The sequence below is a fragment of the Bradysia coprophila genome, unplaced genomic scaffold (genome assembly GCF_014529535.1).
Source record: "Bradysia coprophila strain Holo2 unplaced genomic scaffold, BU_Bcop_v1 contig_415, whole genome shotgun sequence".
NCBI classification, from domain to species: Eukaryota; Metazoa; Arthropoda; class Insecta; order Diptera; family Sciaridae; genus Bradysia; species Bradysia coprophila.
In genome coordinates this window covers 237,335-263,635 of record NW_023503670.1, presented here as the reverse complement: position 1 = coordinate 263,635, position 26,301 = coordinate 237,335, and the positions used below count along the sequence as shown (strand labels likewise).

Sequence of the window (26,301 nt, the reverse complement as noted above, 5' to 3'; positions counted from 1 at the left end):
TAATAAATTTATTATCATTCCGAGTGTTTGACACGTGTGGAACAATATTTGCTGGCGTCTAATATTTTACAAGTGGACTAAAATAGAAACAATAAGAATTTTGTCTAAAAGTAATAATAAGCAGAATTGGAACAAACTTAAGATCAAAGAAATTGGGTCAAGGTTAATTAAGGATAAAATCCATACAAACTAGTTCACAAAGAAAAACGGAGAAATCACATATAAATATTGCATCATTGCTTCGTCATTGTGTCTCCCTGACGGCAGGTGTAACATATCCAATTACTTCACGGTCAGCAAACGCAAAGATTTGTATTCCAACGATACGATGATTAATACCCTTGGTTCGGTAAGTGATTCGAATAATGAGATACGATCGTATACTAACAATTGGAGCAATTAACTTTGTAGTTGAATGAAAATCTATTGTGTCCCACAGCTAAAATTGTGCTAAATGTCCGTAGTAAAACACTCTATTGATGGAGCTACCAAATTCGAAAAAGGAATTGGATGGTCTGGCACGAGTTTGTTTTAAATTATGTCGATCAAGGCCTGTACGAACGTAGTAAGGTTCTTTCAAAACCTTGCAACATAGCAGCGGCGTCGGGTTGGTTTGCAATAAAATGATCATTGAGGCGGCAAGTCTTTTACGAAATTTTTCGGAATAATGACTTTGTACGCTCGACATTACTTTACCAGTTTGAACAATTCGGATGCTGCTGTTGCGACTATAGCGAATTAAGATATGAAGAAATACTCATACAGTAAGTGCCATATTCAAATTTCAAACCTTTCAAACACACTGATAAACTTGAACTTAAAACATGAATCGAATGGAACGCACTCATTCATGTGGCAACATCGGAAACGTCAAAAAAAAGTTCTAGGAGAGGAGTGCAGAGCTTTTGACATTTCGTTTCAGTTTAGTTTTCGTACGGTTTTCACTCTGCGTGTTGTGTGTTGCACTCCCTCGAAACTCTCGCCCAAATGACCTAGTGTACAATATAACATAGAATCAAATGTGTTACAAATAAAATCGTTTTTTCTAAATTAACGAATTAGTGTTCCAAAGTGTAAACGCCAATAAAATTAATCGACAAGCAATACGAATATAAAACACCACAAATACGATGCGATTATATCGACACATTAGTTCATTTAGAATATTAAGTAATCCGTGCAATAAACAGGGGCTCCATTCAACAGCTCGCCATTTTATTCCGGACAACACATTAGATGCATCCGGCAGTGATGGTAAAGTGTTGTCACAGCACAAGGCATACGAAATGGTGAAGCAGATGAACGAACTTGAACGTGACAATCTTCGATGTGCACTGAATCAATTCGAGCTTGATCAAATGAAGATCAAATTCGAAGGTAAGAACTTTGTACACAACAAAAGAAAAAAGAAAAACTCCCACTCATTTATCATATCGAAAATCTTGAACATGATTTTGCCATAGTAGGTCAGTGATAAGATAGCGAAAAACAACTGACTAGAATTTACAATCATCAATCTTGAGCGTCGTGTCGTCGTATATACTTAAAAAATTAATTTAAATTGAAAAAAATCTGCAAAAAATTTTTATCACTCCCTCAGCGCCAACGTATCGTCATCAAAACAAACAAACTCATGTAATCAAATTGAATGACACAACCCTCCCATTCAATTTACTCGCTCATGCTATGCGCTACATCATCAATCACCTGTGTTGTTTATACTGATGTTGTATCGTAACAATATATTTACATCACTTACCTACGTTCAGTTTTCTTTTCCTTATTTTTTTTTTTATTCCTGTTTCGTATTCTTGCTTCGCTGATGTTACGTATATATAAATACATAACCGAATTTAAGCAATTTAATGTGATAGGATTTGCGTCATGAGGATACCAAATACCAAATGCCGCAACTTATTGATTTATACGTTCTGTGGCATAAATCACACGAACCGTAAGTGTTCCAGTTCCCTTACACTATAACACTATAACAGTCAACTTTTTCGAATAATGCGAGAATTGTGGAAATTAATCAATCGATTTTATATGCTTCTTCTGCTACCGTAGGTACACACAAACAATTTTCCACACAAACCCAAACCGCATTCGTTTATTAGCAGTAAATAACAAGCCCCATGTGAATTGATTGAAGCAATTTTTCTGTGAAATGTTTATTCGTTCGAAAAATGTGTAATAAAAAATCATTTTTCTTTTAATTTTTTTGTTTATTGTGACGAATTGGACGGATGCCAATTGTGCGAGAACAGTGATTTGAGTTTGTTTCATTTTTTTTAAAGAGTACTGCTAAGAACAACAGACTAAATAATCGCGTTTCTTTGATAATTATACGGTCCATTTACATTTGTCTTTTTGTGTTAGTAGTTTAAATTTAACTAATTTTCATTTTCTGTCACAATTGTAAGTTTGCGGAGATGCAAGTTGAATGACAATCTCCTTCATGACCGTCTAACCGTAATCAATCTATTATTAAAAAATCCTTTAGTAGTTCCCTCAAGCATAGCTTTTTGTTATTACATTGCAAGGAAAGCCAGTGGGACGTACTTATTAACCGTTTTTTATGTTCTTGTTTTGCATAGGTGTTCGTTTTTAGAGCTGCTATTAAGAAACCTTAAACCTACACGACTCGTTGTACTTAAGCATAAAATTAGAAAATTTTAATTTGTTGAACAATCAAATCTTTATTCAGAAATTGTTGTTCAAAAGCAGCAAATTCCTTAGCCTGGCTTTCTATTAAGCATCGTTCCGGTAGCTTACTTTAAAATAACAGCTACCGATGGCTACCCATTTCTTTAAGTTTATTTTGAATCAATTTTCGTTGGAAAATGAGCAGCGATTTGCAGATGTATTGAATGTAATATCGCCAGTGATAGCAAATTCACTTCCGTTCTTTGTGTATCAGCACACTCGATATACGTAGACACCTTCTGTGTATTGGTCTATGCATTGAGTATCAACAGATGTGCAAAAACACAGTCATGAATCATTAAATTGTTTTTAGTTTTTCATCAGATGCGTCAATAATTTGCAAACTTTTAATGACATTTCTAGGAAGAAAGATCCAATTTTGTCAACGATATAAAGTTTAATTTACTTCACGGCTAAGACGCTCTACCTCACGTATATGAGGTGAATACTTCACATTTCTATGTGCAAAATGTTTGTGTGATTGATAACCTTGCGTTCGACTTGAATAAACACATAAGTTTACACAAGAAGCATCATTTCCATCATTTGTCGCATGAATATCTCATATACCATTGTCTGTGCGCCGGTTTATTGCCTCTGTCCTGAAATTAATGACACCTACGAGTTATGATTTTTCGTCAAAGTTTTGTTTGAGATTAACTCAAGTAATTATTGCTCTGAAAGTGGATGAGCGTAATTGTTGTAATACCAGTCACGTAGTTGATATAAAACTTATTCGCAGGTGTGCCTGAATAAATTTTATAGAAGCAACATGCCATTTGTATGCGCCGGCGAACCTATCTTAGAGAATTAATTCGCAGGCAATTAAGAAAAGGAAATTTTGTATTTGAAGATGGCTGAATAGCATTCACAGATGCCGGGTAATAATCACATCGTATTGTTCTTAATGGATGTTTCTTATGAACAGTTTAACGTTCATTATCTCGTATTTTCAAGATTTTACGCATACACCAGACTCACTCTCTCTCTCTCTCTCTCTCTCTGTCTTGATAATAATACGAAAACATTTATCTTCAAAATTACTCAATAAAATAAACAAAAACGAAATTTACAAACTAAACAATTGGCATAAATTCGATAAGTAAGAATTTTGAAATAAATAAACAGGCGAATTGGCTGCAAGCAGATGGAGAACGCCTAAGCAATCAAATATACCCGGCCACATCGAACATCACCAGTCGGGTATTTTTTATGAAACCGCAATCGATGATGAGACCAGTGAAAAATTGGGTACGAAACGATTTAGAACACTATTTTTGTATGATATTAATACTATTGGAGCATCTGCGGTGCTCCACTATACTGTTGAATTTAAGTGTTGTAATTTCAATCAACGTTTGACAATTTACAAATTACAATATCAAAATATTAATGTCATTTTTCAAATGCAACAAAACTTAATTGGTGTTGTAATTGTGTCTGGTCGTTGCTGGTATAATTACAGGTTACCGTTGATTTATTTAGCTTTATTAATATCGATATAATTACACTTCTGGTAATTGAATGTGACAATATTTATTTACAAAAAAAAACTTGATCGAATCAAATTAGAGATGAGCGGGCCGCCCGAAATACATCGGCCCGACCCGACCCGACCCGGCCCGATCGGGTTCGGGTCCGGGTTTTGAAAATTCATTCGGGCCGGGTCGGGTCGGGCTTTGAAAACAAAAATTCGGGCCGGCCCGACTTAGAAATACAAATTTAAAGTAAGCCAATAAAAGCCTATAAAGCATCAAACACTAACTTATTTTATTATTTTACTTCGCGTATAAGATTATTGCAAAGCCTTTATGCGTAGAAAATGATTTTTCATTAAATTTCTTATAGTAAAAAAAAGTCGGGTCACGTCGGGCCGATGTTTTTTTCGGGTCGGGTTGGGTCGGGCCGTGAAGAGAAAAGTCTCGGGTCGGGTCGGGCTCGGGTTCAAAAAATTGGATCGGGCCGGGTCGGGTCGGGTATTGAAAAAACGTCGGCCCGCTCATCTCTAAATCAAATCCAACGAATAAGGATTTCTGAATGCGCTTAAAATATCTTAATTTTATGATTTGCACTACTCGCTTCTTTAGATGGCAAAACAAGGACTTCTGGCCAAGAAAATAGAACTCTTTGATATGGGGGTAAAAAGCCAAGAGCTTACATTTTTTTTTATCTCTTAAATATTTGTTTTTTATGCATGACTTAGAACCAGAGCTTATTTTCCAGAAATTGAATTCTTGATTTTATTCCTAATTTCTTGAAAATTCTGGGGAAAACCATTTAGAGAATTACAAAAATCGTCAAGAATTCTAATTCCCGAAAACATGTCATGCTTGGAACTCTCCTTTAACATACATACACACAATCCATTCCGTAGAAACATTTGAGATAATAGAAGCAAAATTATAATTCATATGAAGTCATTACAGGTTTCATCAAACCAAACACCATAAAACACATCTAACATTTTCATTTCAATATTGTTTACTCATATCGCTTGTATTAACGAAAGATAACCGGTTCCGTATTAGTTATAGGAATCGGAATTTACGCATAAAAAAGCATGAGTACAAAAGTTTAAAAATACAATTTTGCACGGGCATGAATGGTCTTGCTTCTCATTATTTATTTATTTTTACAAAAAATTCAATGATGAATTCACTTGATGTAATAAACTATATGCACTTTTCCAGTTGAAGCACATGCTGTAATTCCTCCAACGAAAGATGAATTGATGAAAAGTAAGTAAATTTACATTCTAATAGGACTTGGGGAGATAAAAGAAAGCCGTCTATATCTTTTAGAGAAGGGAGAATTCCACACATTAACTAACGTGAACAAGAAGACTTCCACATGAAACAATAAATGAAATTAGGATTTTTCCAAGGAAATTTTGCATTTCGTCATTTCCTCTACAGTATCAGTTTGTAATCTGTCCTTTTTGACAACATAAACATAACATTATTCACTTGCACCTTTGTAATAATTAAACTCATGAAGATTGTGGGTTCGGCTTCTACTTGTGTAATTTCAATTATATGTCCACAAGCACACCATGAACCATTTACACCTACTTATTTGTACTCTGATGGTCCCTTGCCAAAGCGGAACATTAAAAATATCGAATGTCCTTTATAACTTAAAAATTGACTGTTATGAGTACCTACATGAACAGCTGCGGTTTAAGTCCAAGTAAATCTCGAGGATTGACAAATCTGAAGAATTTTACTCTCGGAGAGGGGTTTTTAACTATCCAGGTATCATTAGTATCGGGGAGTAGTAATGGGGGACTGAAGTTTCAATAATTTCGATAGACAACATTATTCTAAGCAAAAAATTATTCTACACTATCGTAAAATTATAAACATTTATATTTTTAATTAATTGTTTTCTGATTTTCAAAGATCAGTCAAACATAAATTTTTTCTTAATTCTCTCACGAAAAAGGTATGCTTTTGGGTTGAATTTGGGTCGTAGTCGTAATTGAAATATAAATTAAAAGTAAAAAACTTGAAATTTCGGCAATAGTGTAGAACAATTTTTTGTTTACAATAACATTCTTAATCTAAATACAAAAAATGTCAAAAGTTCAATGTCCCATTCTCGAAGGATAGTAACGTCGGTAGTAAATGAGATTGTTTTGTGTGGAAATGGTTGACATGTGAACACCCAAATTTTTGTATGACCGAGAATCGTTAAATTTACTATTCCAAACGATTTCAAAAATTATTTATTTCAGTTATGATCGTCAACGCTGTGCCATTCCTTGGTTTTGGTTTTCTGGATAATTTTTTTATGATCGTCGCTGTAAGTTTGAGTCACTATAACACATTCCATTGATGTCTTTAACAAATTTCAAGTATAAGGGGACGACAATTCGAGAGTTGCTCAATCATTTTCCTTCTTAGCCTTTTATTGATTGTGGTACCCACTTTAGCGCACATTATTCACAAGACATCAATGAAATGTGCCATCAAATAAAAATCTCAACGAACCAACTTTAACTCGTTTTACTAAATTGAACACAGGGTGACTACATTGAGCACACAATGGGCATGTACATGTGCATTTCAACAATGGCAGCCGCTGGTTTCGGTAATACTATAAGCGATGTGTTAGGCCTAGGACTGGCACATTATGTAGAACGGTTTTGTGAATTTCTCGGACTGAGACCACCAAGACTTACCCAGGAACAAATGGAATTGAAATCGAGCAGACGTGTTGCAAGTTATGTAAGTTGTAAACTTTTACTAAACTGTGTCTGGTTAAAATACTAAACTTGAAATGGAATTTCAATAGGGACGCGCATTGGGCATTATGATTGGATGCTTGTTGGGTATGTGTCCATTGTTGTTTATGAAAAAGAGAAAGAGCGACAACGATGCAGGTAATGAAAGTGAAACGCAAAAGACAGTTAAGTTGTAAATAAAAAGAAAAGTGATTGACTCAAGGATTGATCAACTCCTTCGAATTTGAGTGGCAATGTGCGTATACCTTCAATTGTTATTATTATTATTAAGATGGACAGTGTTCATTTTCTATTCGAATTTAATTTAAATTTCGTAACTTTTTACAATTACACTAATTTTCGATCGCTAACTTATTTTAAAACTAAGTTTTTTTTTTAAAGAAAAAATATTTATTTTTGTTATTTATATATCTTGTTAACAAAATTTACGATTTTATTACAATTAATTACATGAAACCGAATTGAATTGAATGCTTAAGAAACTGTAAAAAAGAATTATATTTAAAATATCTTCGGGTCCACGATACAAACCTTTTCGATGTTTAGATGAATTTGTATAGATATATCAACAAGAGAAAATTAGTAAATAAAATATTGTTCTTATAAGTAAAAGTCTTGATGAATGAATGAAAAGAAAATACATTTTCGCATTTTCTACTATACACATTTTCAAAAATATTTATATATATATACCGTGGCCGCCGACAACACCCGGTTTGCGACTTAAATTTTCCATAACAATTTCTTCTTGAAATTAAAACTAAAAAAAAAATCATTTGAGGGAAACAAATTTTGACCAATTTATACAGCAGCATATTATGGAACTCACTTCATAAAACTATAACCAAAAATTGACAAAAAGGAATGAAAGTTGTAACAAAAATGAAGGTCTCTGCAATTTTGTCTTTGAGGTCCACAATCTCTGCTCAAGATACGATTTTCAATTCTTTCGTTAATCAATGATTAATAATCATTCATATTAAGCTGTGCAGAATCGTCAATGCGACTTCTATTACATCAAATTCCTTGGTGGAAACATTACTGCTTATTACTAGATGGAATTAAAACCATTTTAGCACCGCTTAATATGGGAGAAACAGAGAAATTAATATGAAAAGAGAGCAAGTGTAAGTCGAATGGCTTAACACGAAATTCTAACCCCAATTTTTTAAAGGTAATCTTCATCATCTTGTATTTCGTCGAGTTCACTTGCCGTGAGTAATGATTCCTTGATCAACAAACACACGAAAACCAGACTCTTGACTTTTATTCCGAATTTGACTATTTGCTAAGAATTATACCACTTTCAAGGATTACAACAATTTACAATAATTTGCAAAACGTCTACGTTGTTTTTCAAACAGTGCATCTGCATCATTGTTCACGACTTAAACGACCAATTAGAATTCGAAACATCAGTCGTTGAGTCTGTTTAAAAATATTTATGCCGATTGATGGTGCGTTCCTAGTCAATAAGTTCATCACTGGTTCTGAAGGTCTGTTTCACAACATATCCGAAATTGAATTTACTATAATTCCAATCACATTCGATGAACCAAACTCGTTTTTCGTCCAGACTTTTCTACCTTTATAAAGAATGTGATTTTTAATTTTTGCAAAAAATAAAAATAAATAAAAATGAATCGACACTATCGAGGACCTGCAATTAATAAACTATATCTTTCTACAATAAAAGCGCATGTGATGGTAAACTGAATGTATTTGAATAGACTAATTTCAGACCAGTTGTAGTTACCTACCCTTTTTAATCAAAGCATAAAAAAGCTTCGTAGAAATTAGATTCGATAAAATTGTTTATTAGTTAGACTTTTTAGATAACTTTATCGTTCATAAGCGGCAAGCAAAGCCGTCCGAACAAGATTAGTAATAATTCTTAAAGTGACTTTGCATGATTTCCTTCATTTGTTTTCTGTGTATGAACCAAAAGCTATTTCGACGCAGCAGCAATAATACAGGGCCGAAACCTGACTTAATCGGTCCGATCGGGCAATCTCTAGAGAGTCAGGCTTGAGCTGCATGTAAAAGAGCAAAAGGTCGACCAATATGGCCCAGATCTTATCAGCAGTTTTCCACGTCAGTATAATGAGAATATAAGTTGTAAAGTAAGAAGAAAGTTTGTCGAAACAGATGTGAAAACCAACGCAAATTGAATTAACAGATTAATATCAAACTTAAATTTGTTGTATACAGTGTTCAAAGAGCGTAAAAGAGAGAAAAATTAACTGGTTCCGTTGGGTGATACGTCAAAATTTGTATGTAAAAGTCCAGTTAACTAGGAAAAAACCAGTTAATTTAACTGAGCTCGATGGGTGAACACTTTTTTTGACATTCTCTTTGAACACTATATTGATGGTGTTCACTTAAGTTTTTACCTTGTAAAAGTAATGTCAGCGCCTGGCACTTTTATTTTCGATATACCATAGAGCAGGGCCTATTGTTGGTAATTTTGCCAAAAAAAAATTGCCAAAAATTTCCAAACACTGAGATCGTCCAAAAACCGAATTTTTTCACAATTTCGAACAGTTTCGGCAACTCCTGAGCTCAGCCTTGTGTTCTAAGTGATTTTGTTGGCTTACTGACGCTCTCATCTATCAAATTAATCATGGGTGGTAATAAACCGATCGACAGAAAATTCATTTTGATCGACCAAAAATAAAATTCTACCGACTGAAAATTACAATTTACCGACCGAAAGGTGATCGACTAAAAATTGAAAATAATCGACCTTAAATTAAGATTGGATCGACACCGTTGGTACCTTCCATTTAATAAATATTCCCGACTAGAATTTACCGTACGAATGCCGCTGATCGACTCAGAAATATGAATTACCGACGAAGATGGTAGTTTGTAGTGAAAGGATGGGTACGGTAAATTTGAATTTTTGGTCGTTATTTATTATTTTGTCCGGTAATTTGCTTTTTTTGTCGATACTTTAATATTTTGGTCGATCGTTTTTTGTCGATACATAATTTTTTTGATGGGTCAATTACAGTAGGTGATTTGAAATTACTTGGCGGTACCTAATCTATTTCTGTCGGTCGTAATGAAAAAAAACCTGATTGTTATTTACAACCGATCACAAATAGTTACTTTCGACTATATTTATTCCAGGGGTCCAAAATTATGTCGCTCGCTTTGATATGAGTTTTTTTTTTACAGAATTTTGTCCTTATTTTTTACGAAAGGAATGTCCTTATGTCCTTAACCGATTCTGTGGGACCCCTGTTATTCCAACCCGAGAGCAATTTGTACCAGAAATGAAGACGGTATGGTTTAACCCAGAAATAGGCTTATCGATGGAATAATTATATCGCCAAATCGTGAAATAAACTAGTTTTTTTTTGGCGTCCACAACCGTTCACAACTAAATTCAAGAAGGCAGCATAGCTGCCTCAACCATCACTCTAGGTTTCATTTAGGAATTACGATTGTTACATTTGTAACTTTGTGGCCAAATCTACGGTAGACCCTCCTCTATAGAAACTGAATATTTTGTAAGAAAGGGAAAATTCTTCAAGGTCATTTAATTGGACTAATTAAAGTCTTCGCTACATTTGGAAAAAGGGCAAATCCGGTGAGGGCGAGCTATTTTAGCGTTCCCGCTGCATTTTGTTAAAAGTCAAATCTTGTGAGGGCCTTCTCTTAGAGCAGAGCCTTCGAAATATTTCGTAAAAGGGCAGATCCGGTGACGTTGAACATTTTTAGCGTTCCCATTACATTTCGTTTAAGAGCAAATCCAATGAGGTCGAGCTATTACCGTTTCCGCTTCATTTTGTAAGAGGAAAGTCCGGTGAGGTCGATCTATAAGCGTTCCCGCTACATTTTGTAAAAGGGCAAATCCGGTGAGGTCAAGCTATTAGCGTTCTCGCTTCATTTCATGAAAGGGTGAGGTCGAGCTATAAGCATTTTCATTACATTTTGTTTAAGAACAAATCCAATGAGAGCGAGCTTTTTTAGCGTTCCCGCTACATTTCGTAAAAGGGCAAATCCGGTAAGGTTGATTTATCAGAGGCTTCGCTACATTTCGTAAACGGGAAAAACCGGTGAGGTCGAGCTATTTTAGCGTTTCCGCTACATTTCGTAAAAGGACAAAATCTATGAGATCGATCTATTAGCATCTTTACTACAATGTGTAAAAGAGCAAATCCGTCTATAATTTGGTTTTGTAAATTTTAATTTTATATAACAAAAATTACACAGACTAATTATTAGACGATGCGAGAGAAAAAAAATTAACACCTAAGTTACCGACAGCGTTCCGGCGCCCGGCTCGCATTGCGGCCCTCCGCTTCGCTCCGGGGCAATGGGCCGGATCGCTCGGCGTGTTAAAACACTTTTTGTGTGCAATGAATTACACAAACTAATTATTAGACGATGCGAGAGAAAAAAAATTAACACCTAAGTTACCGACACCGTTCCGGCGCCCGGCTCGCATTGCGGCCCTCCGCTTCGCTCCGGGGCAATGGGCCGGATCGCTCGGCGTGTTAAAACACTTTTTGTGTGCAATGAATTACACAAACTAATTATTAGACGATGCGAGAGAAAAAAAATTAACACCTAAGTTACCGACACCGTTCCGGCGCCCGGCTCGCATTGCGGCCCTCCGCTTCGCTCCGGGGCAATAGGCCGGATCGCTCGGCGTGTTAAAACGCTTTTTATGTACAATGAAAATTGGTATTAATTTCGTAAAAAGATGAGTTTTGTAGGGACGAACTAAACTCCTTTACGTTACTTACGTTAATTCATAATATTTTGTTTGTTGGTTACTTACCTTTTATGATAAAATTTCGTTTCAGTTTTGATAACACAGAATTTAAGAATATTTAACGTTCACTTAACACTTCAAATATTACTTTGAAAGAAGAACATTAACTGTACTTCGTCCGTTAGTAATCTATACACGACGGAACATAATTCTTAAATGATCTGAAATACGCAAATAGATATGATGGTTCACCCGATTTATTGTTTCAAAATAACAATAACAGCAAAAACAAAACATTGCAGTGTCATGGAAAGTTGATATTGCAGTTTTTGTTGTTCGCTGAGGTGAACATTCTTTCACGCGCTTTTAATTTCAAATAATTTTTTTCGGGTTGAAAGCGTGAAGAAATTACAAAATAGTAAAATTAAAATACCGAAAATTAAATTGATAATACCGACTCAAAAATCAGTACAGCATCTTATAATTTATTTATACCGTAAACGTATACGAAGAATACCGACCAAAATTACCGAAGAAATAATAAAAATTAACGACGCACAATCTGCAAGTAACGACTATTAAAAACAACGACTGACCATTTAATTAAAAAACTGACCAAAAAAAGAAATTACCGACCGGAACAGATCGACAGAAATAATAAATTACCGACGGACAAGTGATCGACTATTAAATTAGGTTAACGACAATAAATTCAAAGTTACCGAAACGTAAATCGAAACCCCGGTGAAAAAAAAAACGTATTTGAGACCCTTTTTGAGACCGAAACTTTTGTATGGCCGTGAGACTACGTATTTCGAGCCTTTGAGAATATTTGAGACCGAGAATTTATCGAAATAGTTCATCGGAGTTCATCCAAAATTCATGAGACGTCTCTCTTTAGACTCATTTGAGGATGTTCTAGTCTGACTGAGTGGTCTGGTTTCGGATTTCCTAGACGTAGTGAGACTGACTGAGTGGTCTGCTTTCGGATTTGCTAGACGTAGTGAGACTGACTGAGTGGTCTGCTTTCGGATTTGCTAGACGTAGTGAGACTGGATGAGTGGTCTGGTCTCGGATTTGCTAGACGTAGTGAGACTGGATGAGTGGTCTGGTTTCGGATTTGCTAGACGTAGTGAGACTGGATGAGTGGTCTGGTTTCGGATTTGCTAGACGTAGTGAGACTGGATGAGTGGTCTGGTTTCGGATTTGCTAGACGTAGTGAGACTGGATGAGTGGTCTGGTTTCGGATTTGCTAGACGTAGTGAGACTGACTGAGTGGTCTCATTTTGGATTTGTTAGACCTTGTGAGACTGGATGAGTGGTCTCATTTTGGATTTGTCGGACCTTGTGAGACTGGATGAGTGGTCTCCTTTTGGGTTTGTTAGACGTTGTGAGAATGGATGAGTGGTCTCATTTTGGATTTGTTAGACCTTGTGAGACTGGATGAGGATAAATGAGTGTCATAAAAAAAAAACTTTTTCAGACTTCTAATTTTTGAGTTTTTTCTAGACCGTTTGAGACTTCTCTTTTTTCAGTTTTTTCTAGACCGTTTGAGACTTTTCATATTTGATTTCTTTTTAGAACTTTTTTCTTCGTTCGTTATTTATCGGAAGATTTTTTTTGTACTTCTATGTTGAGTTCACAGATGGCCACTACCCTTTACTTTTTTTATAATTCGCTAGACCAAACTGACTGAAATTGTAGAATCGTTAGTAATATTTGAATTTTTTTATTTTACCTTTTTTTATTTGTAATGTTTTTTCCGGTCACCCATCCAAGTACTAACCGCGACGAATGATGCTTAACTTTCAATTTGGACGGCCGTCGAAGTTCACGTGCTGATAAATCAGATATTTTTTTTTGGAGTTCTAATTTTGAACCGTTGTTACAATTTCCGAGGTCGGATGAGCAGTCTCATTGGCAGGCGGCTTGAGACCGAGTGAGTGGTCTTTTTTGAAGAAAATAATTTCTTCAATTACTGAGACCGGTTCAGTGGTCTCATTTGAAGAAAATATTTTCTTCGATATCTGAGACCGAGTGAGTGGTCTTTTTGGAAGAAAATATTTTCTTCAATTACTGAGACCGGTTGAGTGGTCTCATTTGAAGAAAATATTTTCTTTGATATCTGAGACCGGTTGAGTGGTCTCATTTGAAGAAAATATTTTCTTTGATATCTGAGACCGGTAGAGTGGTCTCATTTGAAGAAATCATTTTTTCGATTTCTGAGACCGGTAGAGTGGTCTCATTTGAAGAAATCATTTTTTCGATTTCTGAGACCGGTAGAGTGGTCTCATTTGAAGAAATCATTTTTTCGATTTCTGAGACCGGTTTAGTGGTCTCATTTGAAGAAATAATTTTTTCGATTTCTGAGACCGGTTCAGTGGTCTCATTTGAAGAAAATATTATCTTCGATTACTGAGACCGGTTCAGTGGTCTCATTTGAAGAAAATATTTTCTTTGATATCTGAGACCGGTTGAGTGGTCTCATTTGAAGAAAATATTTTCTTTGATATCTGAGACCGGTTGAGTGGTCTCATTTGAAGAAAATATTTTTTCGATTTCTGAGACCGGTTTAGTGGTCTCATTTGAAGAAATAATTTTTTCGATTTCTGAGACCGGTTCAGTGGTCTCATTTGAAGAAAATATTATCTTCGATTACTGAGACCGGTTCAGTGGTCTCATTTGAAGAAAATATTTTCTTCGATATCTGAGACCGGTTGAAACGTCTCTTTTGCAGAAAATATTTTCTTGCATTATGGATACTGTCTACACCCTCAAGATCAACAACACCAAAAAGAAATGAAACTCATTATAATGAACAGTGTGATATGAAAAACTAAAACAGCTGAAATTGAATTTTCGATGGAAAATGTAATACCGCTCGGTTGCCAGAGCCTTTATGTTTTAAATCTCTAAACCATCCCAACACAATCATTAAATCTGGTACATACTTTTTTCAAAATCCAAAATCTATCAACTATTCGGTTGCATTTATTTTTAAAATTAGCATTTTCTTCGAAACAGACCACTCGACCGGTCTCAAAGAATTGAAAAAATATTTTCTTCGAAAGAGACCGCTCGACCGGTCTCAAAGAATTGAAAAAATATTTTCTTCAAAAGAGACCACTCGACCGGTCTCAAAGAATTGAAAAAATATTTTCTTCAAAAGAGACCACTCGACCGGTCTCAAAGAATTGCCAAAAATATTTTCTTCAAAAGAGACCACTCGACCGGTCTCAAAGAATTGCCAAAAATATTTTCTTCAACAGAGACCACTCGACCGGTCTCAAAGCATTGAAAAAATATTTTCTTCAAAAGAGACCACTCGACCGGTCTCAAAGAATTGAAAAAATATTTTCTTCAAATGAGAACACTCAACCGGTCTCAGAAATCGGAAAAATTATTTCTTCAAATGAAACCACTCAACCGGTCTCAGATATCAAAGAAAATATTTTCTTCAAATGAGACCACTCAATCGGTCTCAGATATCAAAGAAAATATTTTCTTCAAATGAGACCACTCAACCGGTCTCAGATATCAAAGAAAATATTTTCTTCAAATGAGACCACTCAACCGGTCTCAGTAATTGAAGAAAATATTTTCTTCCAAAAAGACCACTCACTCGGTCTCAGATATCAAAGAAAATATTTTCTTCAAACAAGACCACTCAACCGGTCTCAGATATCAAAGAAAATATTTTCTTCAAACAAGACCACTCAACCGGTCTCAGATATCGAAGAAAATATTTTCTTCAAACGAGACCACTCATCCAGTTTCGCACAGTTCACCAATAAATGTTAGCAAAGAGACTACTTGTTCCGTCTCAAGCGATCTGGACATATAACTGCAACGAGACCACTCATCCAGTCTCGCACAGTTCACCAATAAATGTTAGCAAAGAGACTACTTGTTTCGTCTCAAGCGATCTGAGTATATTACTGCAACGAGACGACTCATCCAGTCTCGCACAGTCTGGCGAAATAATATTCGAAAAGAGACTACTCGTTTGGTCTACGGTATTCTCATTTGTTCATCCGAAATGATTTTAGCAAAAACAAAAATATTTTGAGACCTAATTGAGAATTCCAGCAATTTTGAGACTGGAATTAGACCGTTGAGAATACGTATTTCATGGTCTCGTGAGACCGACATTTTCACTGGGGAAGTACCGGAAACATAACATCGACGGAAAATACGAAACTACCGACTGAGAATTTTATTAACAGATCGATCAAACACATTAAACGGTCGATCGAAAAGATTTTTGGCCGGTAGTTTTACCATTTTAGTCGATCTTTCGTTTTATTGGTCGGTAATTTTCAATTTTTTGTCGATCTACTTCTGTCGGTAAATTTGATTTTATTTTCGGTGAAATTGAATAAATGGATGGTATTTAATAATTTCAGTCGATCAATTCAATTTTTGGTTCGATACTTTCGTTTTATTGTACTCGGCCAATATAATGTTCCATTAATCATACTCGACTTCGTTTGAAAGCTGATAGTGTCAAGAATCAACCAAAATCATTGAGAGCCGGCTAAAACACAAGGCTGAGCTGAGCTCATGAGTTGCCGAAACTGTTCGAAATTGTGAAAAAATTCAGTTTTTGGACGATCTCAGTTTTTGGAAATTTTTGGCAATTTTTTGGAAATTTTGGTAGAAATTTCCAAACAAATTACCAAAAATAGGCCCTGCCATAGAGAATCAAATTAAAGTTTCAAATGCTGATGCGACACGTCAGAAGCTATTGGTTTTTACATATTCAGAATCACGGTACAGAATTTTGAATTTTCTTTTCTTTATAAAAAAAATGTTTTGCTTTGCGTAGACGAGAAAGTAAATGATATGCCGTAGGCTATTGTAAAAAAATGTGTAGAAAATGTTAAAACAAAAATTATAGAGTCAAAGTGATTGATTGATTTACTATCTTCAAAATTAAGTACCTGATTTAGCGGTTTTTTTGTGGAGAAACTGAATCAATTTCTATTTAAATAAAATGAGATGAACTTCCAGAGATTATACTAAAACCTGAGCTTATAGCATCTATTAGCTTCTATTTACTTACTGAAACAAAGTTATAAATTGAAAAGAAAATTAATTAAAAAAGAAAAAGAAAATTAATCTTATGAATTAAATAAAATCAAATGCAAGGATAAAATTGTAGTTCAAACTTTAAGAAAACGTTGTACGTGTTGTGGCAAATAATAAAAAAAAACAATTTAAAATGAAACAAAGCAAATTTTCAAATGAATTTTCCGTTTTATTTTCTTCTGTTTTATTCGTACAAAGGTAATGTTAATGCGCAAAATTAAATATCAATGGGGAATATTCTCAGTTTCAAGGAAACAATGATCACAATGGAAACTATTTATAACTTTTCGCTAGACTTTTCCTGTCTACTTTTTTCTTAAAAATTCTAAACGATGATTTCGGTGTCACTGGAACAGTTCTTTGCAAAAACACCGAAGTAACTTGAATTTGATTAAGTAGTGTCACCGAACACAACAGTCATTTCCCAATATTTTATGACCATGATCATGACCCATCGATCGATCTCTGCAGCGACAACCAAAATATTTTTGCTGGCCCGAGCTGTATGCTGAATGTAAAAAAGCTAATGGTTCTTCGATCCGCCCGATCGCCCACTGTAGCCAATCCGAGGCTAGAAGCGGTTTGTATGAACGGAGTTCATTTAGATACAAATTTTTGTTTTTGATTTTTTTTTTTAGTAAACTTAGGTCATATTAATAGACCCAAAGCCTGTCCGCATATCAGTCCCTCATAAGGTCACCATGGTTTGAAACCTATATCATTCTACTACTCGATATCATTTATGCTACGGCTGTTATGAGCTCTGTACGCCGAATGACGAATGAAATATAAATTTTTTCCTGAAAGATGTGTCGTGACAAATTGTTTATTCGAAAATTTAAAACTAGTCTGACACGACAGATCTATCATCACAAAATCTTATTGATAAATTCCATTCTTCATTCGGCACAAACACCTTCATTTTGCAATCAATGTCAAATTTTAACGATGTGTGACGGCTTAGACATACACTAGCCTTCGTTAGTCGTTGAACAAATGTTTTAGTGTTGGTTAATAGAGCAATAATATGACACATGTTTCTCAAATCGTTGGCCGCATTGTGAGGGACTGATATTCGCTTAGGTTTTCGGTCTATAACTTTAGGGTTTTTTACGATAATAACCCAAAAAAATAAAAATTAAAATAAGTTATCGTTAAGTCTGTAGATAAGGTTGAATGGAAGCGGTGTCTCAACTCAAATTAACTTCATCCAAGTAACTAAGTTACCGAAATTTTTGCATAAACTTTCGTCGGGTACATGACTGATGTGATCAATATAATCGGTCTCGTTCCACTTATTTCCATTGCCATCCAATAAGCTGCGTAAATTGACACCACTTGGAAAGCCCACATAGGAATTCGGAACTAGATTAACTTTAGAAATGTTAACAACATCCGGAACCAGGAAAGTCGTTTTATTCTGAGCAGACTGTTGCTCCGGTACGGTTGCATTATCCATTAAATTGTCGTTCAGTCTTTCAAACAATGCATCATCCATTTCACAGCAATCACCGTCAATATCGTTGTCATTCAACAAGTGTGTTCGGTGTGTCGTTTCGTTAATAATAACTCGGTCGTTGACAGCAACGTCCGATTTCGATAAGCTATATAAGGCTGTTCCAGGTACTTTGCTTGCTAAGAAAAATGCTCCAGCTATTGTAACAACGCTAGCCGCATAACTAACGGCAAATATTGTTGCATGTTGCAGAAAGGCTTTGGCTATCGCTAACGAAGGCATTAGGTTTGATAATTCCGTATAGGTTAACCAACCACGTTCGAGTCCTTGCCGCTTCGCAATTTCGATTTCTACAAATTTCAGTTTTTCGAAGAATTCCTTGTTTGACACAAACAGATTCCAGTTAATTGCACATAAAAATTGAATTTCCAGTTGTTTCAAATGATCTAGGCTGATTTCACCCCAGTCTGCCCAGTCACCCAGATATACATCTTCATCGTATCCGCAGTAGAATTTCGTTGATACCATCTGTTTTAGGAATAAGATTGTGATTTTAACGACTGAACAACCAGATTTAAGATTTCGTTCTTCACTCACCATTGACACTAAAAACAGTTCCGTAGGCGTTATTCGTTTCGAATACATTGGGTCACTATCACGCAATCGATCCAGATAAATCATAGAAAGCAACAGCGAACAAGGCGTTGCATATTGCAGATTCCCAACGGTCGTATAGTTCAGACGATTCAAAGAATAGCCACGATGTTCATTATTAAACACATCCGATGCATAAACAGACAGTGGCCTTGAAATTTGACACTTTGACATCGACGACGAGTACAGTGTTTTCTGAATTCGCTTTAAGAATTCGTCATGTGGCATGATCTGTTGACGATAAGAGTGCAATCGAATGTTATAGCACGGATGTCAATTCAATGATAAATGCAAATATTTACTCACTTTAGACACGTTTCGGGCGTCATTTCTTAAACGCCAATGCTTCGTCATTTTATCGCTTTAAAGTTGATGCACTAATGCGCCTTCTCACTGTGCGGTAAAGGAAACGATTAGTAAAATGGACAATCAATCCGATTTTAAGTGGGCTGACCTTTACTGCTTAAATTAGTAACAAAATTTACAGAATTTACGCGTTGATTGCACCAGGTGAGCAATCTAGAATGTAAAGGTTTGATGTGACGTCACATGTCACACTTCGAAATGTCAAATTTTACCTATTTTATGTACAAGATTCAGAGAGCAGTGCTGCTGGTTACCCTTCTGCAGAGTGGTACTTATACTACCTATAGCGACGATAAAAACAACTGACGATAAACTTTGATGGATCTTTTGAAATCACTTGAATGGAAGTGGCTGACTCGAAAATTTTACTAGTAATTTGTCATGAATTAACCAATCGCTCAGCTATGACGGCAACTCAGAATTAGTCATACCTAGCTAAACACGCAATGAAAGTGTAAAACAGGTATGGTATATTGTCCGCCCGGAGGACATAAAAATTTGATTTTCGTACTTAAACGCACTCATTTTCATATTATTTTGTCATAAAATGTGAGTGCGTTTAAGACGAATTCGCCGATCGACCATACCTGTTCTAGACTTTCATTGTAAACACGAGCATCCTGATCGATATTGGATTCATTTAATCCAATCTAACAATTGAGTACCTAGATCTTTAAAAAAATATTAAAAAGTCTTGGCTGCTCATCTCGGCTAGACTACGGTATTTTTGTCGACTAGTACACCATCGTCTACCACCTGTGTGTGTAAACATTTGAAAGGTTTACGAAACAGTTTGTTTTTGTTTTTATTCGAAATAATCTCAAATTTGCAATTTATTTGAAATCGCCGATTGGGTTCAACGACACACACATAAATGTGATACCGAAACCGCATAACTCCAGTGTCTCTCGATGCCCTGATACGAGATTTATTGATCAACGATTCTGGTAAGTGAATTGTAGAAAAACTAGGACACCAGCTTATTCAGTGGCCTGTCTATAATACCATTTGATCTGGAACAGATCGGCCGATTTTCGCCATGGAAACATTAGACAATTGGAAGCTAAATGTCAACAATTTTTATCCGGTCGGTTTGAAGCATTATGGCAACGACAAAACAACACTGGTAATGATTTGGAGCTCCACCCTGTTGTGTACTAAGAAATTTCGATCATTCGCCAATGCCATCCAGCACAACCTCGCGCCGGACAAAGATCAGGTCAGACAAATCAGCGATACAATTTCACAAATTGTAACGAACACATTGGAGTCAGCGATTCTCACAGAAAGCGAAAAGTTGATGTACTTCGAAACGCACAAAATTCTCAGAAACGTTGACTACGTGGGAACGGTGAAGGCAATTTGTACGTCGAAAGAAACCTTTGTCATACTACAATTGAACGACGAGGGCAGCATTCAAATCGTCCTTCATCCGGACTCGTTTCCTTGTCCATCCAAGCAGCTACGGACATTTGATGTTAGTTTTGACAGAAGTTATTGCCAGACAACTTGGAACAATGCTAACTTCAAGATTGCCACATTGGAAGCGAACCCCCAAAGGCCAGAATTCTTCAATGCTTTGAGAAAGTGTCCGGGAGAACAATACTCAGCTGATGATGTCTTTATATTCTTTTCGATTAACAACACACTTTTGTCGCTGGTTATTGAAGCTGATGATTATCGATATCATCAGGTTCACACTCACGCGTCGAATGTGAGGGGAATACATTCATCGCATGATTTAAATGCCATTTACGTTTTGCTGGAGTCTGGTGTCATCGATGTTATTTATTCATGTGAAATTCTAGGAGTCATATTAACTTCGTCACTCTACTTCATGCATGATGTTGGTGCATATGATATCAGTGACGATATCTTCGTGTATTCAGACGGATTCCAAGTTGTCATCGCCTACATTAAATATTGTAGCGACACAAGAGCCTACAAAACTAGCCAGAAGACTATTTCCTTGCCGGGAATTGTTGCATTCACAACAGTTAAAACTATTAAGACGGTCCTGTGTTTAAGCGAAAATCGGATATTCTACAAAATTTCTTACTCAACCCATGAATTCGTAGACGCTAAATCCAGTTCGAACGTGATGATTCCAGTTGATGATTTCTTAGACAACGCTCGAAAGACAACCAACGGCATTCAAGATCTGGTTGACACTTACGAATTTCTTAAAACCGAACTGGTAACACAACATAAAATGTTTGATGCATTAGCCCTTCGATACAACCACAAAAATGAGAAAAGTCCACTAAGGCTTCCATTGAGTGCTACATTAAAAATTCATCGAACGATTCCGGACTTACCGACGACTGCCATATACCCATCAACACCTATGAAAGTTGGTAGGGACGTCTGCTTTTTACAAATTCAACTTCAACCGCATCGATTCGGCAAAGTTTTTACCACAAACATTTGGTGCCTTAACATTCACTGCAAGACTTTATCAAAGACACTTTGTCAAGTTTATCGGCTAATTGACGAAGATTTCGTCGAACCGTTGGACATTTTGATGCCATTAGAAATTGAAACTCACATCCTACCGCCGCAAGTAAAAATTGAACTTTGTACGCATGTAACGATCGGTTCAGATGAAATACGCATTTCGATTCCTGTTCATTCCGACATGATTGACTACAGAGATATGATAAAAATTAGCAGCAAAATGCCACATCTTCCAATCTCAACTAGTCATCGCAACATTAACGACAATCAACGACCATTCCAGCGACCACTGATGTACCGAATAAATTTACCAAAAAGTATTTCACTGAATGCAATTTTGGGCGATAATGACTCGCAGTTCCAGTTCAAAGACAATAAATGCTACTTGGGCTTCTTCAACAGTGTGCTGGAGCTGAGCGCAGACGATACATTCAGTACAATTTGTTTGAAAACTTGCGATGCAGCAGCTATGTTTCATGTGAAAAAACTCATCTATGAACGACTGAGGACTGTATACAATCTAACAGTAGATCCGGGGCATATCAGTGTGCAGAAATATGTTGTGAGTTAAACCAATTATTGCTATCATTAACCACTTGGAGTGAAACTATATCACGGGTAACAGTTTTTGTGTGCAATTTAATTGAAACCTCTGCGATTAATAGCCAATGGCAAAGTCATAATGTACACCCTTGATATAGTTTCATTCATCGCAAATTTGTATAAGTCGTAAATGAAAACAGTCCTCCTTTCGGTTGGTTAACTTTATACAAACGGTAAACACATTAAATCTGCTTCTTCTGCCGTTTGGAATCTTTGATACAAAATCTTGTACTTCATTAGTTTTAACATTACATTTTGCTATGATCATTTTAAGTCGTTCTCGCTAACAGACTTCTCCTACTCATAACCCATCAAAAGACTTCAATTCCATTAAATTCAATGTCCTTAAACCCTTTGGGGTCCCGAGGAAAGAAAAGTCCACAGACGAACATTTTTCGTCGAGGTAGTATGTGGAACTCAGGCTTTTAATGGATCATTTTTTACTGTGAGAAGTCAGTAAAGACATTTCCGTTTGTACTAAAAACTCGGGCTTATCAAAAAAGTCAAATTTTATTAGTTTACCTTAACGTTTATAGTTAAACACTTTCTTAAAGGTAATTCGATATCCTTTTCAATTTGATGAACTCCAAGTTCTGTGTGATTATCGTGTCCTGAAACAGGGAACGATTAAGTTTCTGCTCAAAAAGCGGTCACAAACATTTTGACGAAACAAAACTTACTTTTTTGTTGCTTTTCTTATTTTGGATTTCAACGCAGTTACATCCAATTTGGTATTTTCCGACGGCCGTGATTCCGTAACATTCTCTTCGGGAGCAATGAACGCTTGATTTCGTCGTTCAACTTGGACTTTAGCTGAAAGCTTCTGTTTCTCCTGTCGCTCCTTATTTCGACGCGCTTTCTTTTCCGATTCTTTAAGGAAGAACTCTCCCGTCTCGAGTTCTTTGTCAATTTTACTCAATGGCATCGGTGGCGGGAACGGTGTGTATTCTTTCTTCGGTTTCTTCACTTTAGGTTGTTTACGTTTGCTGATGTTTTTGTTTTTGAATTTCGGCAAAAATCGACTCCAATCTTGATCCTTCAGATTTGGATCCTTCATCAATTCACGCTTAATCATCAACGCCTTAATGTTGTAGATGGGATGTACATTTTCCATTGTGTCGATAACAATGTCTCGTACTTGTTGAAGACCTTTGTATGGGCCCAAGGCAGAAACGGTTGTACCTTGCACCAGGACATAGCAATCGGTTAACAATTCAATGGACTTCAGTGTCGCACCATTGGGACCAATCAATCGTTGACGTCGTTTGACGAATTTCTCTTTCTTTCGCACTAAATTTCCTATTTTTATGATATCACAACCGATTTCGTCCTCCAGCACTCGTTTTGCCTGCTCATACGGCACCGATCTTGCCATCAATTTGATCATATCGCGTGCCTTTACAATAATGTATGGATCCCATGTTTTTCTTGTTGTCTTGACCACCATACTACCTTCGATCAAATCTAACTCCGCCTTCAGCTTGTATTCTTCCAATGTTTTCTGTACGAGTGGCCAATATTCTCGGAGATATTTTTCACGATACTAAAAGTGAGAAATGAAAATTGGAGTTTGATGATTGACTTCTACGAACGAAAAACCATACCTTTGGAAATAGGGTAGCAAACGAACTCTCTTCTAATAAACCGTGCGGATTATTTTCCGGCTTGAATTCCGGTATTTTCAATTGCCAGGCATTATCAACCGGTTCGGTTGACAGTGGTTCAGTTTCCATATCACTCATATTATTTGTAATTAATTGATTTTAAGGGTTGACAATTCGCCCGTTTTATATTACTGATAGTTTCAACCAGTTAGCTGACAGACTAGGCACATGGCAAAATTATTGTTGAACTAATGTCATTAATGTCATCGGAATGTAAGAACTAGTACATTTTCAATGCAGTGTTGCCAGGATTTTTAAGGTGGCGATCATTAACTCTGTTAATGGTGAAGCAGGTATGCAGTAAATGGTCGCAAAGCTGTCATTGACGCTTTTTTTAAATGGGCGACTATGATTTACTCAAGGCAGATTATATAGTGGTGAGGTAGTGTCATATACAACCAGATGTGCGGTGTCTCCGCGCCGTCTGTTTTGAGATAGTCACACTATTTTGTGAAACAAGTAAATCTTAATCATAGTCAACAATTGTTTTAAAAGAAGGTGTCATTAGCATCGAATTGATGGTGCTAATGTTCCCCAACTATCTACCTTGGATTTATTTACTAGTCTTTCACAAAATATTTCGACTATATTAGAACAGATGGCCCAAGTTTCTAGACAATTTCTAAGAATGGAAGAATAGATGGCGTTTGTCACGATCTTTCGTGCTGCTTCGAATCTGATTCGATTATGTGTGATATTACCTCACCACTATCTAACCTTGGTTAAGACCAAGATTTTATGTTTATGGGACCTCAGTTAAGATACTCACAACGTGTCCTAACATGTAAACCTGCTTTTTCAGAACCATCATTTTTTCTAATGCTTGATTTCCACTTACCAAAAAACACTCCGTGTGAGAGACAAAATTGATTTTCAATTTTTGCTTTGTTTACTTGACAGCTCGCTGAGATTTTTTTGTCGGAATAGCTCCGCTATCTTCATTGATTACAAAATACTCCGACCACGGTTCATGGTCATCTTCAGCGGTCTGATCTGAAAACCAAATAACATTCTAGAACAAATGTTCTCACAAACTTGTGAGAACTACTCTCTTGTAGTACTTTTTGTTGAGAGGAAACCATCCTTAATTTTTACGATCGATACAATAATTCTGTCAGGCCATAAGTAAACTTAATTCCTAACATTCGTACAATAGAGTACGATTCTATAATTCGTAACTTTCGTGATGATGTATAAAACAGTTCTATCCCTTCATTACAGTCGGTGACTTTGAAATAAGTGACTCATTTTGTTTCAGTTTTTTTTCAGCTGATTTAGAATTTCCCACTTAACATAACATAAATTATTTGCAGCGAAAAGTAGAAATATTTCTAACAAAATCCTTGCCAACATTCATTGACCAAAAATATTTTTTTACAGGACATACAGGGTCGTATCAAAAGCCTATGTTTGTCTGATTCGGATATCAACGAAAAATTGGACAACATTTTAACCAACTTATGTGAATTAAGATTCTCCCATATGAAATAGACGAAATGATATGTGGGTGAGTTTGCGAATGACTTACTAAAACTGTTATTGACGGTACGATACCAAATTTGTATATACAAAGTCAAGATTTGCTTTCTTTTTTTCAACCGTTTTTTTTGTTACATCTTAAGATTGGCAAATATTGGAAAATAAAACAAATGTTTTCCTTGAGAATCATTCTGAATTTTATTGAGTTCACCTTTTATGCGTACACATACCTGTTTTTGTATGAATTTATCTTGGCATATATTCCTCTTAGATGGAGGCATTTTGTCATCACTTCAAACACAAAGTAAATATTGCATTTGAATATTCGGTTACTGCAAGCATTGGCTAACGGTATTAGAGAGCATTCTGACACAATTCGTTTTGAAAAGACATAAACTAAGTAAAATAAAATCATACAAGAACCATTTAACGTCCATTTCAATCTGCTATATCAACAAAATTTAATGTTGCGTTTGTGGGTTAATAAGTAATTGTGTCTTGCATTCTATTACAAGTCGTTCTTGTGCTAAATCAACCACCAGATATTTTTTCAAAAGTTTAAAGATTTTTAATTTCTCTGGCAATAGCTGATTGAAGAATCTTTCAGGTTGCCATCAGCCCTTGCATTCGGAAGGAGCTTAGTTTATATTGGTTTTGGTTAATTTGTATATAAACTGCTCATTCAAATCAGTCTTCTTCCATTATAACATAAATGTCTCACGCGACCAACGAGTCCTAAGCACGTTCATTGCCTATTTAAATTAAATCTTCCACAAAAGTTTAACTCGTAAAAGAAATTAAACACTTGCTTCGTTGGTGTCCAATAAATGCAAATGTCCGGTTTACAATG

At 35.8% G+C, this 26,301-nt stretch overlaps 4 protein-coding genes across 7 annotated transcripts; 2 read left to right on the top strand and 2 right to left on the bottom strand.

The window, feature by feature from the left end:
• The first annotated feature begins 885 nt into the window (after nucleotides 1-885).
• Nucleotides 886-7,544, top strand: LOC119082410 (transmembrane protein 65). Of its 3 annotated transcripts, none has more exons than XM_037191943.1 (6): nucleotides 902-1,377; nucleotides 3,835-3,957; nucleotides 5,397-5,444; nucleotides 6,443-6,510; nucleotides 6,732-6,935; nucleotides 7,003-7,544. In XM_037191943.1, the coding sequence occupies exons 1-6, from the start codon at nucleotides 1,131-1,133 to the stop codon at nucleotides 7,126-7,128; spliced, it is 816 nt and encodes a 271-aa protein (XP_037047838.1). In that variant the 5' UTR covers nucleotides 902-1,130; the 3' UTR covers nucleotides 7,129-7,544. The 3 variants fall into 3 exon arrangements, with proteins under 3 accessions (XP_037047839.1, XP_037047838.1, XP_037047840.1); XM_037191945.1 differs by lacking the exon at nucleotides 902-1,377 and adding an exon at nucleotides 2,172-2,190; XM_037191944.1 differs by lacking the exon at nucleotides 3,835-3,957 and having other exon boundaries at nucleotides 886-1,377.
• A 9,376-nt stretch (nucleotides 7,545-16,920) lies between these two features.
• On the bottom strand, nucleotides 16,921-19,447 carry LOC119082403 (protein CNPPD1). The gene is made up of 4 exons (XM_037191934.1): nucleotides 19,337-19,447; nucleotides 19,189-19,275; nucleotides 18,826-19,113; nucleotides 16,921-18,756 (listed from the first exon to the last, which is right to left on the bottom strand). Exons 2-4 carry the CDS (start codon nucleotides 19,234-19,236, stop codon nucleotides 17,968-17,970), a joined length of 1,125 nt encoding a protein of 374 aa, XP_037047829.1. The 5' UTR covers nucleotides 19,237-19,275; nucleotides 19,337-19,447; the 3' UTR covers nucleotides 16,921-17,967.
• Nucleotides 19,448-20,007: 560 nt separating this feature from the next.
• On the top strand, nucleotides 20,008-25,640 carry LOC119082404. Its single transcript, XM_037191935.1, has 3 exons — nucleotides 20,008-20,195; nucleotides 20,271-22,267; nucleotides 25,353-25,640. The coding sequence occupies exons 2-3, from the start codon at nucleotides 20,288-20,290 to the stop codon at nucleotides 25,461-25,463; spliced, it is 2,091 nt and encodes a 696-aa protein (XP_037047830.1). The 5' UTR covers nucleotides 20,008-20,195; nucleotides 20,271-20,287; the 3' UTR covers nucleotides 25,464-25,640.
• On the bottom strand, nucleotides 22,800-24,165 carry LOC119082405 (KRR1 small subunit processome component homolog). 2 transcript variants are annotated; one of them, XM_037191936.1, is made up of 3 exons: nucleotides 23,913-24,165; nucleotides 22,989-23,851; nucleotides 22,800-22,919 (listed from the first exon to the last, which is right to left on the bottom strand). In XM_037191936.1, the coding sequence occupies exons 1-3, from the start codon at nucleotides 24,048-24,050 to the stop codon at nucleotides 22,910-22,912; spliced, it is 1,011 nt and encodes a 336-aa protein (XP_037047831.1). In that variant the 5' UTR covers nucleotides 24,051-24,165; the 3' UTR covers nucleotides 22,800-22,909. The 2 variants fall into 2 exon arrangements, with proteins under 2 accessions (XP_037047831.1, XP_037047832.1); XM_037191937.1 differs by having other exon boundaries at nucleotides 22,985-23,851; nucleotides 23,913-24,155.
• Nucleotides 25,641-26,301: the final 661 nt, after the last annotated feature.

Coding starts and splice junctions, on each gene's coding strand:
- LOC119082403 (XM_037191934.1), bottom strand. CDS start 19,236: ATGACGAAGCATTGGCGTTTAAGAAATGACGCCCGAAACGTGTCTAAA. Junction 19,114..19,188: donor ACGCCCGAAACGTGTCTAAA/GTGAGTAAATAT, acceptor TATCGTCAACAG/ATCATGCCACATGACGAATT. Junction 18,757..18,825: donor AACTGTTTTTAGTGTCAATG/GTGAGTGAAGAA, acceptor TTCCTAAAACAG/ATGGTATCAACGAAATTCTA.
- LOC119082410 (XM_037191943.1), top strand. CDS start 1,131: ATGCGATTATATCGACACATTAGTTCATTTAGAATATTAAGTAATCCG. Junction 3,958..5,396: donor TGAGACCAGTGAAAAATTGG/GTACGAAACGAT, acceptor GCACTTTTCCAG/TTGAAGCACATGCTGTAATT. Junction 5,445..6,442: donor GAAAGATGAATTGATGAAAA/GTAAGTAAATTT, acceptor TATTTATTTCAG/TTATGATCGTCAACGCTGTG.
- LOC119082404 (XM_037191935.1), top strand. CDS start 20,288: ATGGAAACATTAGACAATTGGAAGCTAAATGTCAACAATTTTTATCCG. Junction 22,268..25,352: donor TCAGTGTGCAGAAATATGTT/GTGAGTTAAACC, acceptor ATTTTTTTACAG/GACATACAGGGTCGTATCAA.
- LOC119082405 (XM_037191936.1), bottom strand. CDS start 24,050: ATGAGTGATATGGAAACTGAACCACTGTCAACCGAACCGGTTGATAAT. Junction 23,852..23,912: donor TTGCTACCCTATTTCCAAAG/GTATGGTTTTTC, acceptor TCTCACTTTTAG/TATCGTGAAAAATATCTCCG.